Source organism: Physeter macrocephalus, unplaced genomic scaffold (genome assembly GCF_002837175.3).
Source record: "Physeter macrocephalus isolate SW-GA unplaced genomic scaffold, ASM283717v5 random_505, whole genome shotgun sequence".
NCBI classification, from domain to species: domain Eukaryota; kingdom Metazoa; phylum Chordata; class Mammalia; order Artiodactyla; family Physeteridae; genus Physeter; species Physeter macrocephalus.
Window position 1 is genome coordinate 1,664 of NW_021145791.1, and position 15,691 is coordinate 17,354.

A 15,691-nucleotide genomic window follows, 5' to 3' on the forward strand; every position below is an offset into this window, starting at 1 on the left:
ACTAAGTTTTGGGGTTTTTTTGTTTTTTCTTTTTGAATTTTATTTTTTTTACAGCAGGTTCTTATTAGTTATCCATTTTATACATGTTAGTGTATATATGTCAATCCCAATCTCCCAATTCATCACCCCGCCCCCTGCCGCTTTCCCCCCTTGGTGTCCATATGTTTGTTCTCTACATCTGTGTCTATATTTCTGCCCTGCAAACCGGTTCACCTGTACCATTTTTCTAGGTTCCACATTTATGCGTTAATATACGATATTTGTTTTTCTCTTTCTGACTTACTTCACTCTGTTTGACAGTCTCTAGATCCATCCACGTCTCTACAAATGATCCAATTTCATTCCTTTTTATGGCTGAGAGTAACTAAGTTTTAAAAGACGATTTTAATCTGTCTCTAGGTGGAGCGATTTGGGGTTGGAGGGTCAACGGCAGGTGAGGTCAGGACTGTCAGCTCTCGCCTGCCCCCCTCACCCTCTGCAACCATCCTCGGGCCCAGGTTTTCCCCTGCTGTTCAAGCTCTGACCTTTGCTCATCTGGGAAAGCAGGTGCCTGGCTTTACAAACTGGTGTGTCCCACCTTGCCTCTTTCCCAAACCGAGCCAAGATGTGGGCCGTTGAACCCATATCCTCCCCTCGGCCCAGGCCCGCCATATCCTCCCAACAAAGCCAGGGGTCTGTGCCTGGGCTGGGCTGCCCCGAGGCCCCACGGTGAGCAGTCCTGCTGTGAGCCCTCAGACTAGACTGAGAGGGGCTTGCGAAGGAGGCCCAGCATTTCTTTCTCAGACCAGACTTGAGCTACACCCCCAACTGTCTTCCTGGTGCCCAGGAGGTGGCCACCACCCTCTGTACCCACAGATGCTTTTGCCCCTTCACACTCTGTCCACAGAACACAGCCTGCAGTCAGAAATCCAGGCTCCCCTCAGCCTGGCCTTAGCGCCCTGTCAGCAACGATCCACCAAACCCTGGCTGGATGGGGAGGGCTTCTGAGAGACAACATTCCTCCAGCAGGGAATGCCCCAGCAAGCGCAAAACCAACCTGACCACCTTCGCTGGTGAGGGGAGAGGATACTGGTCTCGACGGCGATAGCCACAGACGGCTTGGCTCCTGTGGGCAGAGGAGTTGCTAGTCTCCTGTCTCCACTATAAAAATAAGTTTGGAATTTGGTCTATTTGAAACTCTAGTTTTTAAAATATGTGGAAGTTGAACACAGGCTGGTCAGTCAGGCTGTGTGTGGCTCTGGGTAGAAAGGGTGGGGGAGGAAGACAGTGTACCTTGTTTTAAAAAAGACCCTGGGGCTTCCCTGGTGGTGCAGTGGTTGAGAGTCCGCCTGCCGATGCAGGGGACACGGGTTCGCGCCCCGGTCCGGGAAGATCCCACATGCCGCGGAGCGGCTAAGCCCGTGAGCCGTGGCCGCTGAGCCTGCGCATCCGGAGCCTGCGCTCCGCAACGGGAGAGGCCGCAACAGTGAGTGAGAGGCCCGCGTGCCGGGAAAAAAAAAAAAAAAAAAAAAAAAGACCCTGAATGTGTGCAGGCTTTGGCTTTTTTCTGGAATGGGTTGAGGTTATTTCTGGTGCATGGTGTCAGGACAAGTGTGTTCCTTTTAGCACCTTCTGTAAATAAACTATAGAAATGTGGACCCCCCCCCACAACCCCAGGGGCAGGGCTGGGGGTGGGCTGAAGGAGAGGGAAGAAGAAATGGACTAGGATTGGAAGGGCTGCTGTTGCTCAGGGGTCCCCTCTGTTCTTGCCGCCCCCTGAGAAAGCATGACCAGCTCTTGGGACATCCCTCAAACCAGAGCAGGGCCTGTGTGTGCAGTGCGGTGGGCTGAGGGGCTAGGAGACAACTAATGAAATCAGGAGCCTGGACATACATTCTCCTCTAAGACACAAAAGAAGCCCAATGAAGGACCACGGAGTCCCTGAACAGAAAGGCAAGGTACTTGACCAAGATCAGAACAGCTTTGGAATGACAGAGCTGGGACGTGAACCCAGTTGAGGCAGTGCGGGAGGGGGGACAATGCAGCTCACCCTGTCCTGCCATCCCTTCTAGTCCCTCCCTGCTCCCTCCTTCCCTTGAAAAGTCACTGAGGGGGTGAGAGGGTGAACACAGAGCTGACCGAGGATGCTGGGGGTCGGGGCAGCTTCTGTGCCAGAGGGGGACAGGGACCACACAGTTTTCTGCCCGGTTAAGGAGTCTGGGTTTTCCCCTGAGGCGCTCAGAAGCAATGGATGTATTTGAAGCACGTACGAGGTGCCATATTTCTCTTTTAAAATATCGCCCTGAAAGCCAGCATTAGAATGGAAGTGACTGGAGGCTCCAAGGATACGGCAATAGTCCACGCGAAAGTTGATAAGGGCCCAGCCTAAGCTAGGTGCAATACACGAGAAGGGGCCAGAGAGACACTGAGGCAGAACTGACAGGAGGTGAGGATTAAGGGACAGAGACGACATTGGGTCTTTAGCCCAGGTGAGTGGGGAGCTATGGGCCTTCACCGGGCTTGAGCGCATGTGCTTTTCAATGAATGGTCACAGGCCAAAGCTTGGGACAGTCTTTACTGGAGTTTGGAATGTCATAGCAATTCACCTTAATCAGAGGCAGACTGGTAAAATGAGCAGCAATGGTGGCGGACCCCCGGCAGGGGACATCCAGCCTGCATGAGTAATCCTGCTCGCCCGCAAGCAGTACACAGGCACGCGCACACACTCTTCTACACAAACCAACACTCTCACGAGTGCTCGCTCACTCCGGGTGGGTCAGAGGCCAGGCGCCCTTCCTGCCCTGTCTGCTCCGGGGCATCCACTGAGCTGAGACTGAAGGAAACCACTTGAGGACCAGGGACGAAGGAGCTGGCAGCTGCAGGCGTTTTGCAGTTTGGGAGAAGGGGATCCAGGAGGATAGGAGAAATTGCCAGGGCCAAGCAAAGGGAGCCCCTCTGGGCCAGGGGATGGGGAGAAGATGCTGGAGACGGGGCATGGGAGGGGCGGGGGGGGGAGAAAAGGCCATCCCCTCTCCTTCACTCACCCCAGCCTCACAGCTGGGGCCAGAGTCCTGGGCATAGGAATCCTGGGGAACGTTGAGGGGTCCCCTGTGTCCTAGGAAGGCACTGAAATGGGGAACAGCTCCTGGAGGGCCTGGAGTCTCCCCCAAGTACCCCACGGGGTAAGGAAGGGGGGTGACAGAGCAAGGAGGGTCTTACATGCTGGTCGTCTGGGGCAACAAGACTGGGGAAACACGAATCCTGCTTCCCACCCCAAACAAGGGGTGGGTGATGGGCTGAGATGCAGCCCCTCTGGCCGGCAGAGGGGAGAGGGCCAGAGCCAGGGCTTCCCCTTTGGTCTCCCGGGCAGTGAGTGGGAGAGCCTGGCCTCGCCCATGTGTCCGTCGGGGGGAGGGCAGGAGGGGGGCACCGGGGCCTCCTGCCCCTGGGGCCTGGGCTACCAGAGCACGGCCCCGTCCAGGTTCCCGTAGCCCGGCTCGGCCCGCAGCCGCCAGTATGTGTTGTTAGTCACCCACCACTCCTTCCCGCTGCTGTCTGTCTGCCGCCTGGGGGAAGGGGGCCATGGAAGAAGAGGGGTAAACATCCAGCACTGAGGCCGGGGTCCCGAGATGCTGCCTTACACTGCCGGCCCCACTCAAAGCAGGAAGGGGCTGGTGGGGAGGAGGAGGGGGGCCTGGGTTGCAGAGAGACCTGGAGAGGGGGGCAGAGGTACCTGAAGAAGCGAGCCTGGTGGACAATGTTGTTCTCCTCCATCACTTTGCGCCTGTCTCGCTGAAGCTGCTCAATCCTTCTCTTCTGGGCCTCGGCGGCCTGTATGTTCCCCTCCTCCAGGTACCTGAGCATCCAGACTGCAGTCCGCAGAACTGCCCACTCTCAGAGGCCCCCAAATCCAAGGCCGCTGTGCCTGCCCAGCTCTGCCCCCAAACAGGTCCCATCTCCCTGAGGCAACTCAAGGAAGGAAGGACATAGTCCCAGGTCTGTGTGGAAACCCACGTGGGGAGGGAGGAGCCCGGAGCTTCTGGAGCGGCACCCGCCTGGCACTGACCTCTGGTCTGGCCGGAGCCGCGTGTCTGTGGAAGGCAGGGACCGCTTCAGCTCTGCCGTCAGCTCATTCAGCTCCAAAGCAAACTGAGTGAAGCCGAAGTTTCGCTCATAGTTTGGGGGCATTGAGTCTAGGGGGAAGGCAGGGGGCTGGGGCAGGTGGACTGTGCACAGCTGCCCTCACCTCTGCCCAGCCCGCCCCAAGCACCCCGCTTACTGGGTTTCCAGATGCACTGACCGCCCGGAGGGGGTCCCCGGTACAGCCCCTCGGGCCACTTCCCGAAGAGTCGGTGGAGGACGCGGCCGCTCCGGCTGAACACGGCACCCTGCACCTCATGGACGTTGGAGCTCCAGTACTTGGCCTGGGGTGGGGGTGGGACAGAGGGCTTAGGGAGGCGTCCCCTCCCCTTCCCCGGGGCGAGCTGCTGGGACGGACAGGTGGGGCAGGGAGGCCACCCACCTTGCAGAAGGTGATCTTGCAGTGGCAGGAGCTGTCCTGCGTGTTCCGGATGAGCACCTCCCCGTAGTGCTCAATCCAGCGCTGGCCACTCAGGATGTTGTGAATGCAGGACGTCACCTTGTTCCACTCAAAGTGGTCCCCAAACCTGAGAGAGACAGAGCATGGCGGGGGGCAGCTGGCCAGCCCTGAGGAACAAGTGCCACCCTGAGCTGGGGGATGCCTGTCTCATCAGAGCAGGTCATGCAGGTCTGGGAAAGGAACCCTGGGGTCCTGGTTCCAGCTCATGGTCCTTCCATGAAGGACGACATATTTATAAAGCAAAGCAGCCTTCACAGAAAGTATTCAACTAACACGTCTCCATTTGTTGAGAAAGCTCCTGAGTGCCGGAGTCACAGGAGTAAAAACATAGACGCGGTCCATGTCCTTGGGATATACGTCTGGTCACATGTATCAGCCTGTTTACTCCCCACTTCTGTCGAATATTACTTATTACTCTTATTTTATAGACGAGCAGACTCAAGGCTCTGAGGCGTCAAGTCTTTTTGCCGCTTGTCTAACTATTAAGTAGCAGAACCAAGACTCCCACCCAGGACTTCTGACCCTGAAGTCCAGGGTCTTCCCCACCCCTGCGCTGGCCTCTGGCTGCAGTTCCCCACCTATAACATGGCTAGATGATGGTGCTTCAAATGTGGCTTGTGAGCAGGTCTGAAATCACTTTAGAATCACTTTAGGCTTCTGTGTGTGTGTGTGTGTGTGTGTGTGTGTGTAAATGGGTTACTGTGCACTGACTTGAAGTCTCAAACGCATTCCTTACTGTGAGTCATGGTCAAAAAGTGTGAAAGCCACTTGATCAGATGGCCTTGATGAGCCCTTCTAGCTCTAAGACTTTTCACCTTTCTTTATTGACAACTGCTGTTAACCCAGGTATAAATGTACAGACACTGCCCCACCCTGAGAAGCTTCAGACCAGGCCTCTCTCTCCTGTCCCTCCCACCTCCCCATCCCAGCCGGGGTACGGGGTACGATGGCCTGTAGGCTGGGCCTGGCTGCCTGCACTCACCTGGGCAGGCTCACATTGACCATCCCCACAGGCACAATCTCCAGGGATTTGCCCCAGAACTTGTTCTTCCATTTCATGTCTGGAGTTGGGTGGGGGAAGGAGAGCAACAGCAGAGATAAGACCAGAGAGTGTTCCAGCCCCTCCCCCATCTGCCCTTCACCCCCAGCCCCATCCTTTACCTTGCCAGAATATGAAGTTCTCAGACTCCGCATGGCACGCCGAGATGGGGGGGTGGTGGGAGACCTTGATGAGCAAGGAAGTTTTCTAGAGGCTGCTCCTGAGGACCCTGGGGTCTTCTCCTGACCCCAGGCCCCCAACATCCCTCACCCCCATCCCCAGTTCCCCTGGGAACCAGAAGACCAGTTAGTTCCAGGTCTCTTGTCTAGGTGTCCTTGGCCACCATCCAAATTCCATCACCCTCTTCTTTCCCACGAGGCCCCTATGTTCTCCCTTCTCCCTCCCTCCCCTCTAGGGCCCTCCTTGCTGACCCTGTGCAAGGTGCCCTCCAGAGACCCTGCCCAAGTCCTCTAGCAGTGACAGGTGGGGCCTCTACCCATGCCCTGCCTGAAAGCCAGCCCTCCCATGAGGACCCTCTTCCCTAATCATCTTCTCCCCCAAAGCTGATCATCACCCTGCAATCTCCACAACACACCCTTGGAAAAACTCGGCCTTACCCTCATTAGAACAGCTCCCCATCTGGAACCTTGAACTCAGGGATCCCACAGCCTGCCCTCCTTGCCTCTCCCCATCCCCTGGCGCCCACCACTGCCTGAGTGTTCTCTATAAAGTGCAATTCTAAGCAGGTCACTCTACTGCTTAAAACTCTCCCATGACTCCCTGTGGCCTTCAGGATTTAAAAACCAAGCAACCAATAGAGCTGAATAACCTCCTATGAGCTTCCACAATCCCAGCTCTAGAACACGGTACAGTAACTCCTTGTTTGAAGTCCGTCTTCCCAAGGAGCGGGGAGCTCCTCCCTTGACTGCCCGACTGTCGGGTGTTCTCACCCACACCCTGGCCCCTTGAAGCCCGCGTGTTTCCCGGCCTTGGCCACGTGGCTGCCCCGACCAGCCCACTTCTTCCAGGGCCTCACCTGCTCACTGATGAAGCGGAAACCTCGGTCAGGCCGCTCGCACTCGTAGGTCTCCCCCAGGACAGGGTTGAAGGGCTTGCAGCCCGCCCGGTGGTACGTGGAGGAGTAGGCTGACACTGCGAAGGCTGCAATGTACACCTGCAGGGGGCGGGGCGCCGGGGGATCAGAGGAGATGCCGCCCCGCCACCACCCTACCATGAGCCAGGACGGGGGCCTAGGGTCGGCCCGGTAGACCGGATCCTGGGAGGCAGCGGCAGCCTGGGCGGGGTCGGGGCGGACCCACCATGCGCTCGCAGGGGTCGGTGGTATGGCTGGCCTGGTCCAGAAGGCTGCTGTACTCCAGCTCCTCGCAGAGCCGCTGCAGGGTGCTGAGTGGCTCATTGAGCTGCACGGGCATCGACACCTTGGACAGGTCCTTGCCGATGTTGTTCCGCAGGATGTTCCACAGGCTCACGTCGGCCCCGGGCCCACTGGCCGCAGGTAGGCATCGGCGGCGGGGTGGTCCCACGGCTCCTCCTGGAACACAATCCCGGGGCCGACCCGCCTGTCACTCTACCCTGGGCACCTCGCATCCAGGCCCATGGCCTCCCGAGCTCCTGAGTTGCTCCTAGGTCTGCTTGCTCCCAGGCCCCAGGCTCGACTCACTATGGGGCAGGCGGCTGGGGGCTAATTCTTTTTTGGGGGGGGCGGGTGATGGGGGGGAGTGGTTAATTCTTGATGAGCTCCTGGGGATTTAGGTGATCAACAGGGTTAAGAACCAGAGGACAGTTCCCACTGTTGGAAACAGACACCCTGCACCCCAGAAGCCCTTCCTGAGTCTCACTCTTGGCTTCTGCTCCGTTTCATAAGCACAGAAACCAATGTCAAAATTATTCAGCCCATTTTATAGATGAGGAAACAGGCTCCAAGAAGGACAATGACACGTACAAAGCCACACTGCTAAAAAGCGGGCCCTTCTGGGCTTCCCTGGTGGCGCAGTGGTTGAGAGTCCGCCTGCCGATGCAGGGGACACGGGTTCGTGTCCCGGTCAGGGAAGATCCCACGTGCCGCGGAGCGGCTGCCGCTGAGCCTGCGCGTCCGGAGCCTGTGCTCCGCAACGGGAGGGGCCACAGCAGTGAGAGGCCCTCGTACCGCAAAAAAAAAAAAAAAAAAAGCAGGTCCTTCCGCCTATCAGGCCCATGCAAGCCTTCGCAGAAGCCCAGAGTGGAGGCTAGCCCCAGGCTGAGGCTGCCCCACCCCCAGGGCCGCCCCTGGAGCACAGCCACATCTTAGCCTTACTCACCCCCAGGGTCACCCCTGGAGTCAGCACCCGAAGCCATTAGCCCACCAGTACTACAAGGGACTACTTCCCAAGGGGCCTGGGCCTGGACAAACCCCGTTGCCGTGCCCACCTCCAGCCCTCCCTCCCGCCCGTCTGGCTGGCACCTTTCTGACAGCGCTCAGCTCCCCTGAGGTCGAGCACCTCCTCAGACAGGCTGGTGGTGACTTCACTGGTGCACGACTCCTCCTCCTCTGAGCCCTGGGCCAGGGACAGATGACAGGCTGGGCAGACTAGGCCTCCCCCAGGCAACTGGACAGTGCCCAGGGCCTGGCAAGTATCTGCCCAGCTAGCCCTTTGGTGGGAAGGGAAAGAGAATATATTTGGGAGGGTCTGAGCCCTAAGACACTGCCCTGGGAGGCCTGGCATCATGGTGTGCCCTGCCACCTTGGGAGGGAGAGGACCTGGCCTTACGACTAGCAGAGAGACAGCTCAGGGACTTGGTGGGACACTAAGGGAAGGGAAGCTGGGGATTACTGGGATTCAGGGTCAGGAGGGTGAGCGTCAAGGGAGTGCTAAGGCTGAAATGAGGTCACAGAAAGATGACGGGGTGCAGCTGAGACGGCAGTTTCAGTAGAACCCATGGGGATGGAGCACATCAAACTGGAAGAAGGGTCCCCAGCAGAGAATTCTAAGCAGGGCCACACAAACCCAGCAGATCTGGACGTGTTCCCAGAGAAGAGGCCAAGGTGGTTAGAAAGGACTTGGGAATCTACAGATTCCAGTCTCCCGGGACCCCACCCCTCTATTCCCAGGGTCCCTCCTCTCTCACTACCAGCTTCCCCACACCCTCACCTCGTTCTCAGAAGAGCTGGCAGAGAGGAGAACCTCACAGGCATCAAAGAACTCTGTGTGGGAATCAGCGAGGGAAAGGACGCTGCTCTGGGACAGCTGAGGGGTCAGCTCTCGCCCCTTCATGTACAGAGCTTCTTGCTGTGGGAGCGGGACAGGTGTCAGGCCCAAGGCCCAGCCGGGAGAGTCAGGCAGGGCTCCCCGGGCCTGACAGCTCCCTTGTGAGGGAGGTGTGATTGGGAACTTTTACTATCTGAGTCTGAGACCTGCTGAGCAGGAGAAGACACAGAGGGGAGCGAGTGTAGTGGGGTACGAAGGCCTGGTGGAAAGATCCCGGCCTGGAAGTGAGGAGACACGGGTTCCATAATAACTGCTCACACTGCCTGGGCGCTGACTCTGAGCCCGGCTCCAAGCCCTTTGCGTGGATCAACTCCATCAATCCCAGCACTCACCCTACCAGGTAGGTGCAATTATTACCCCCACTTTGCAGATTAGGACACTGAGGCTCTGGGTCATGAAGCCAGCATACAGTGGAGCCAGATTCAAACCCATGTAGAACGGGAGCCTGGGCCCATCAATTAGATCCTTTGAGTCTCAGTTTCCTCATCTGTGAACTTGAGGGTAAGAATCACTGCCTCACGGGACTCTGACTTAAAAGTAAAAGCGCTCTGCACGCTGTTAAGAAATGACCCAGATGTGGCTGCTGCCCGTGTTCCGTGAAAGGGGCTGGAGCTTCAGATCTGAAAGCCAACCACGCCTTCACTTCTGCTGAGAAAGAAGGCCCAGAGGAATGGTCCCCACAGCCCACCCCGGCTCCCACCTCCTCGGGGTTGAGGGAGCTGAAGGAGTCTGCAGTGGTGTCGGAGGACACGGACAGCGAGTGGAGGCGCCTCGGGCCGGCTGCGGCCTCAGAGACCTGCAGGGAGAGGGTGAGGGCACAGGTGCCGGGACGGGGCGGGTGAAGCCCTCCCCAGCCTGCCAGGCGCAGCCTGCCTCCTCCAACCTCCCTTCCCGGCCCAGGTCCGCGACCACGCCCAGGCCTGCAGTCCTCGGGCTCGGGCCTGCTCCTCCCGCAGGCCACCCTGTCCCCAGCCTCACCCCCAGCCTGGACAGCTCCGAACCCTGGTGCAGGTCCCTCAGTCGGTCCCGTTCAGTGGTGAGGGCAGCCAGGACACTGCTGAGCGAGCTGTGCACTGTGGGGGCGGGCCGGCCATCAGACTCCCTTCCTCTCCCTCTCCCTCTCCCCGCCTGCTCCCAGCCACCCCCAGGGCACGCACTCACCCTTCTGAGCCAGGGCCCAGAAACTGCGCTGCAGGTGGGCATAGTCTGGGGGTGGCAGCCCGCGGGGGCCCGAGGGGTCCCGGGACTCCAGGTAGCGAGACAGATTGGGAACAGAGCCGTGGAGACGACCCACCTGTAGGCGAAGGGGAGGGGTTGAAGGGCGCAGCCTCCTTCAGAGCCTCCCACCCAGCATCTTGGGGTCCACGCCCCACCTCACCCGTCCGATGGTGTCGTCCTTGGCAAAGCTCTGTGTGCACCATATGCGGCTGGTCCGCTTCCCCTTCTTGGGTCTCTCGGTCGTCACCGAGGCCTGGCAAGTCGAGGTGAGGGAGTTTCAGTCTCAGGGTGGGGAGGACCACCAAAGCCAGGAGAGAGGTAGACGGTCATGAAGGAGGACGCAGAGACACCAGCATCCCGGAGGCAGAAGACCGACAGCCTGGCAGCCGCCTGGGCACAGGAGGAAGGGGTCGCTCCAAAGGGGCAGAAAGACAACCCTGAGGCGGTCTGGACACGGTGGGGAGGGGCAACGGGGAGATGGTGGCTCTCCAGGAAACCGCAGCATATAAGGGGGACTGGGGACCTGTCCGGGGAAGTGACGGAGATGAAGACAGCAAGAGCGGAGAGAGCCCTGGGCGGGCCCCTGCCTCCTCCCCTGGACCTTACCTGGTGTGTGGGGATAACAGGGGCTGAGGGGATCCGGGGCAGGGACTCCAGGCTCTGGAGGAGTCTGTGGAGTTCCTGGAGCTTCCCCTGACACTCAGAGAGCTCTGTGGGAAGGATGAATGAGGAAGTCCCTCTCCCAACACCGGCCAGGCCCCCCAGAGTCTGTCCCTTAGCTTCCCTTCCTCCTCCAAAGACTTCACCGGCAGCCACGGAAATCCCGACACTGGCTGCCCTCCCCCACTCACGAGCCCAAAGCAGTTCCCAGCTCCCACCCTTTGGTCTGGCCTCACGGGAGTGCCCGCACCCCAATCTGCACTCTGTCCCCAGACCACACCTTACCTCGGCCGCCTCCACACGGGCCAGGGGGCTCCCACTCTTGCTCTCCCCCCTTGGTTTGCATTTCCCTCTCCCAGGCCAGCATCGCAGCCTGCAACTCCAGGAATCCGGTTCTAGTGCACACCCCTTCCCTGGCACTACTCCTCAGGACCCCTCCCTGCGTTGGCATTCTGGATCTTCTTTTTCATGAGTCCTGGCCCTGTGTCCGGGTCTGTCTATATGCCTAGAGCACGAGCCCCACCATTCTCTGTAAGCCTGAGGCTCCCCAGGGCAGGGCCCTAGGAGACCTGATCAGCCTAGAGGCGGAGGCTGTCTCCCCCATCAGACTGGGGCTCCCAGAGGCAGGGATGGAGGTAACATTTTCTCCTCCTTGTGACTGCTGATGCCACCTAGATGCAACAGCATGGGCCCTCCCCACGGAGGCGCAGTGCCAGGGGCCCCTCACCATGAGAGCAGCGGTCTAACCCATCACTGTCCCTCAGCCAGGAAGACACCTTCTCCCGAGGTCCAACCCCTGGCAGAGCCGAGGCACTACCCGCTGCCGGAAGCTGGGCCCCAGGAACCTGTGGGGTGAGTCAAGGGTCAGGAAGGTGCCTGCCTCCCTGAGTCTCATCCTGAATCCCCACATCACCTGTCCCTGCTCCAGGGCCCATCTTACCTTCCGGTGAGTGGTGCTGGGCAGCAGGCTTCGGGGCACATCCAGGTGCTGGGCCAGGCGGTGGGCACGCAGCTGAGCCACCCAGCTCTGGAACAGGTCCTGGGATTTGATCTGCAGAGGTGATGGAGAAGGGGAGGGATGCATGAAAGGAAGGATTGCTTTCTAGGGGCAAGAAGTTGGGGCTCTGGTCCGCAGGCAGGCAGGGTCTCTCCCTATAGCACATAGCTTGTGCAAAGGTCCCTTGAGGGGAGGCAGGAACAGCTTCTGCAGGTGTCCAAGCCTTCAGCTCTGTTCCTGTTCACACAACAACCAACAGGGCCAGTCTGCCATTGGCTATGGTACACGGTAGGAACTCCCTTCTGGTCAAACTCAGACAGACCCTTGGCCCCTGTCCCTCTCTCCTGCGTGCCCCAGTGCCTCTGACAGGCTGGGGGCCAAGCTACCACCTGGCTCCCAGGGATGTCACCTTGAGGTGGTAGATGTTGTCTTCAGTGTCAAGGTCAATGCGCTGGGCCTTTTTGTTGATGGACATGACCGACAGTCGGACATCAATGGAGCCATGGAGCTTCCCCTTGGTGATCTGGGGTGGAGAGATCGGAGGGGGAAAGGGGGACTGGTTTTAGGCCACCAGGGCCACCATCACTGAGATCACGCTAGGCTCAAGGGCCAGGCAGCAGGTTCACCCTCATGCCCAAGTCACAGTATCAGCAGGACTTGTCAGTCGTCCTCCTGCGCACAGGACACCCCGCTATGTCAAGTCACAATCTGAGCTCTAGGCAGTTACAGAGTGAGGAAAACTTTTCCCACCCTCAGGAATCTGCGAGGCTGAGAAAGGAGCACCTTCTTGGAGAGAGCCTGGGTGTCTAGGCCTTTAGTTCCTTGTTCCTGCAAGAGCAGAGGACAAGGACGAGCATGATAAAGCTCCCGTGTCTTGGGTACTTATTTTATGCGCGGCACTGTCCTGAGAGCCCTCACCAAGACGAAGACTCTATAAATGGGTGACTGCACTCTCTCCACCTAGGGATGAGGAGCTGAGGCCCAGGGAAGTAACCTGCCCAAGACCCCACACCCAATAACTGGTGTCCCTGGGATTCAGACCCTGCTCTGGGGGATTCCAGAAGCCCCCTGCCCGCCCAGGGCACTCTGGGGCCAAACTCCTCCCTCATCCCCCAGCCGAGGCCCTGACTCACATCTTGCCGAGTCGTTGCATAGTGAAGGATCCCATCCTCGAGCACAAAGTATCTCTGTGACGTTGCCCAGAAGGCACAGGGCCCGGGGGACAGAGACGAAAGGATGTGGGGAGAGAGCAACCATACAGAAGTTTCTTCTGACACACAAACACCCTGTACCGCCCGGCAACCCCACACATCCCCGTCCAGCGCCCCCATCTGGCCCCTCCCTTTGCCCTGCCTCCTTACCTTGTGCCAGCCCTTCAGAGGCCACTTCCTCTTCTTGAGCAGGTGGCCTTCCTGCCTCTCGGGCATGATACCCTCTGCCCCCAGCCGGCCCCGAGGCTCCTCCACTACCTCCCACAGCTCGGAGGCCTGCAGTCCAGGACAGAGTTGGGGAGGGGCCGGTGAAGCGACCACCTCTGCCTTTTTTCCCCTGTGGGCCAAGCTCGGTGCGCCCACTGCCTGCTCCCCACCCTCAGACCTGCTGGGCACTGCTGGGCTTTGCGGACTGTGTGCTCTCAGCCAGGGAGGGAGGGTCCCGCTCTTGGAAGTCCATGGGGAAGGGAGTGGCCACTCCCTGCTGAGGACGTAGAGAAGAGTGGAAGGGGAAAGATGTCACCTTGTCCTGAGGGGGGCCTTGAAGCAGAGAGAGACCCTGTTAGCACAGACTCGGCTCTCACCTTCCCCACCTCCAGCCCCTCTTGCACCCTCTGGGATGAGAGCCCCCGAGCACATCTTCCGCTCACCTGCCACACCTCTCCCAAGCCTGTCCCCACCCCACTCTGGGCAAGTCTCCGCGCCCACTGCCCAGAGAGGTGGAGCGCGCAGCAGGCAGGCCGGTGCCAAAAGAAAACCTCGAAAAGTCAGCCCTGCCCCACCTTAGGCACTCACACATTCCCCAGCTCCAGGAAACACTCGGTGCTTTCTCTGGAGGATTCCCTGGGGGTCATCAGAGGTGAGGCAGGGGAGTGAAGGAAGAGGCTCCAAAATAGGACAGAAGGATCCAGAGACGGGACAAGTGAGATCTCAACCCAGCTCCCCTTCCGCCAGGATCCCTGACCCCAGCACCACGGCGTGGAGACTCCTCTGCCATCATCCCTTTACAGAGCCCCCCAACCTCTTGACCCCAGCTCCCCACCAATTGGCCACCATATCCTCTAGTTCCTGGGCTCCCATTTTTCTGCCTGAGGAAACTGAGGCCTGAGACAGCCCGCATTTTCCCCTGTGCCTCCCATCAATTGCCCCCCTAGGATGCCCACTTCGGACCCTCTGTCCCCCCGTCTCCCAAGCCTCCTTTCTTTCATCCCTGCCCCTGGGGCTCCTGAGAAGTGCCATCCACCTGGAGAGAGCAGGGGACGGGCCATTGGAGACACATGCCGAGGACCGCACAGGTCCCACAGCAGTGCCCACAGGCGCCCTTGGCACCAGCCCTGGCCATCCTGGCTCCACGGGGAGATCAATAATGCATGAGGCTCTGTGTGTGTGAGATGGGGGAGGGGACTGGAGGGGCAAGGTTGGCCTGAGCCCAGATCTTCCGGTGGAGCTGAGGCCACGAGGGGACAGGGACGTGGTGGGGTGTGGGTGGCCAGGAGGTCAGGGCAGAGGGGCCCATGCTACCAGAGGCTGACCTGGGGGGAAACTCCTACATTCAGCCATTGAAAGTTAACAAACTCTTCCAGTGTTTGGGTGTCGCTGTGCCCTCTTCCTGGCCCCGTGGGATCCTGGCCCCTCACTGCTTGCGGGTGGAGGGGAGGCTCTGTTAGTAGAGGGTGCAGGTCGAGGTGAGCCAGGTGGGTGCCCCCTTTCCACCTCCATTCCCGCCCTCATCTCTGGAAGAGCAGACCCACCAGCTTCAGGTGAATGTCCCCTTCTTGGGGAATGTCAGCTGACGCCAGCGCGGCCCCCTTACCCCAGGGTCCATGGACACCAATGCTCCTTGGCCCGCGCACCGCTCCGCCTCTGAGTCACCGTCTCCGAGCCGCCAGCTCCCTGCTCATGGAGCTGAGCAGTGGCGGCAGCTGCAGCAGGAACCAGGAAGGAAGGAGATGTCGGAGCCTCCCCTCTAGCCGGATCTCCTCACCTCCCCCTCCCCCGGCCCCTCCTCCAGCCAAACTCCGGGCAGCCGCTCAGCTCTGCCCCCCTGCTCCCCGGAGGACTCAGGGCTGAGCCGACTCCCCAGCGCCCAGAAAGCTTGGGAGTGGGGGCAGAGCCCCATTGGGCACAGTTCCAGATAGATCACAGAGGACTAGGGAGCTGCTGGCCCCAAGCTAGTGCTGGTAAAGAATTGGCTCACCCTAGCATGGCCTTGACCCCAATTAGTACCCAAGGCCATTTCCTTATTAACCCCTGCCTCTCGTTTTACATCTGAAAATAGACTGTGGAATTTGGAGCCAGCAAAGCTTTCAGGTTGACAGGAAGGGAGGGATGCCCCTATGGAACCACAACTGACTGCCAAAGGCAGTCAGCAGGGCAAAGTTCGAGAGGGCCACAGTGAGGCTGTCATTGGGGGTGATGCCCCACCAGGTCCGGACCCATGGGGGCCGGAAGCACCTATGTGGTAAGACATCCCCCCACCCCCCAGCCTACCAAGTCTTTGGATCAGGAGCAGGTCTGGGGCAGTAACCACCTGGCTGTTAAAAGACTAGTTGGAGGGGCTTCCCTGGTGGCGCAGTGGTTGGGAGTCCACCTGCTGACGCAGGGAACGCGGGTTCGTGCCCCGGTTTGGGAGGATCCCACATGCCGCAGAGCGGCTGGGCCTGTGAGCCATGGCCGCTGAGCCTGCGCGTCCGGAGCCTGTGCTCCGCAACGGGAGAGGCC

General features: G+C 59.4%; 1 protein-coding gene across 1 annotated transcript; it reads right to left on the reverse strand.

Moving 5' to 3' along the window:
- Window positions 1–2,549: 2,549 nt before the first annotated feature.
- OSBPL7 (oxysterol binding protein like 7) lies at window positions 2,550–14,945 on the reverse strand. The gene is made up of 23 exons (XM_028485653.2): window positions 14,784–14,945; window positions 13,356–13,510; window positions 13,121–13,246; window positions 12,893–12,946; window positions 12,169–12,282; window positions 11,703–11,813; window positions 11,490–11,607; window positions 10,709–10,812; window positions 10,263–10,355; window positions 10,046–10,178; window positions 9,863–9,957; window positions 9,585–9,680; window positions 8,768–8,905; window positions 8,080–8,173; window positions 6,938–7,170; window positions 6,655–6,792; window positions 5,741–5,804; window positions 5,562–5,640; window positions 4,502–4,646; window positions 4,259–4,403; window positions 4,046–4,172; window positions 3,713–3,835; window positions 2,550–3,545 (listed from the first exon to the last, which is right to left on the reverse strand). Exons 2-23 carry the CDS (start codon window positions 13,428–13,430, stop codon window positions 3,437–3,439), a joined length of 2,514 nt encoding a protein of 837 aa, XP_028341454.1. The 5' UTR covers window positions 13,431–13,510; window positions 14,784–14,945; the 3' UTR covers window positions 2,550–3,436.
- Between the last annotated feature and the right edge of the window lie 746 nt (window positions 14,946–15,691).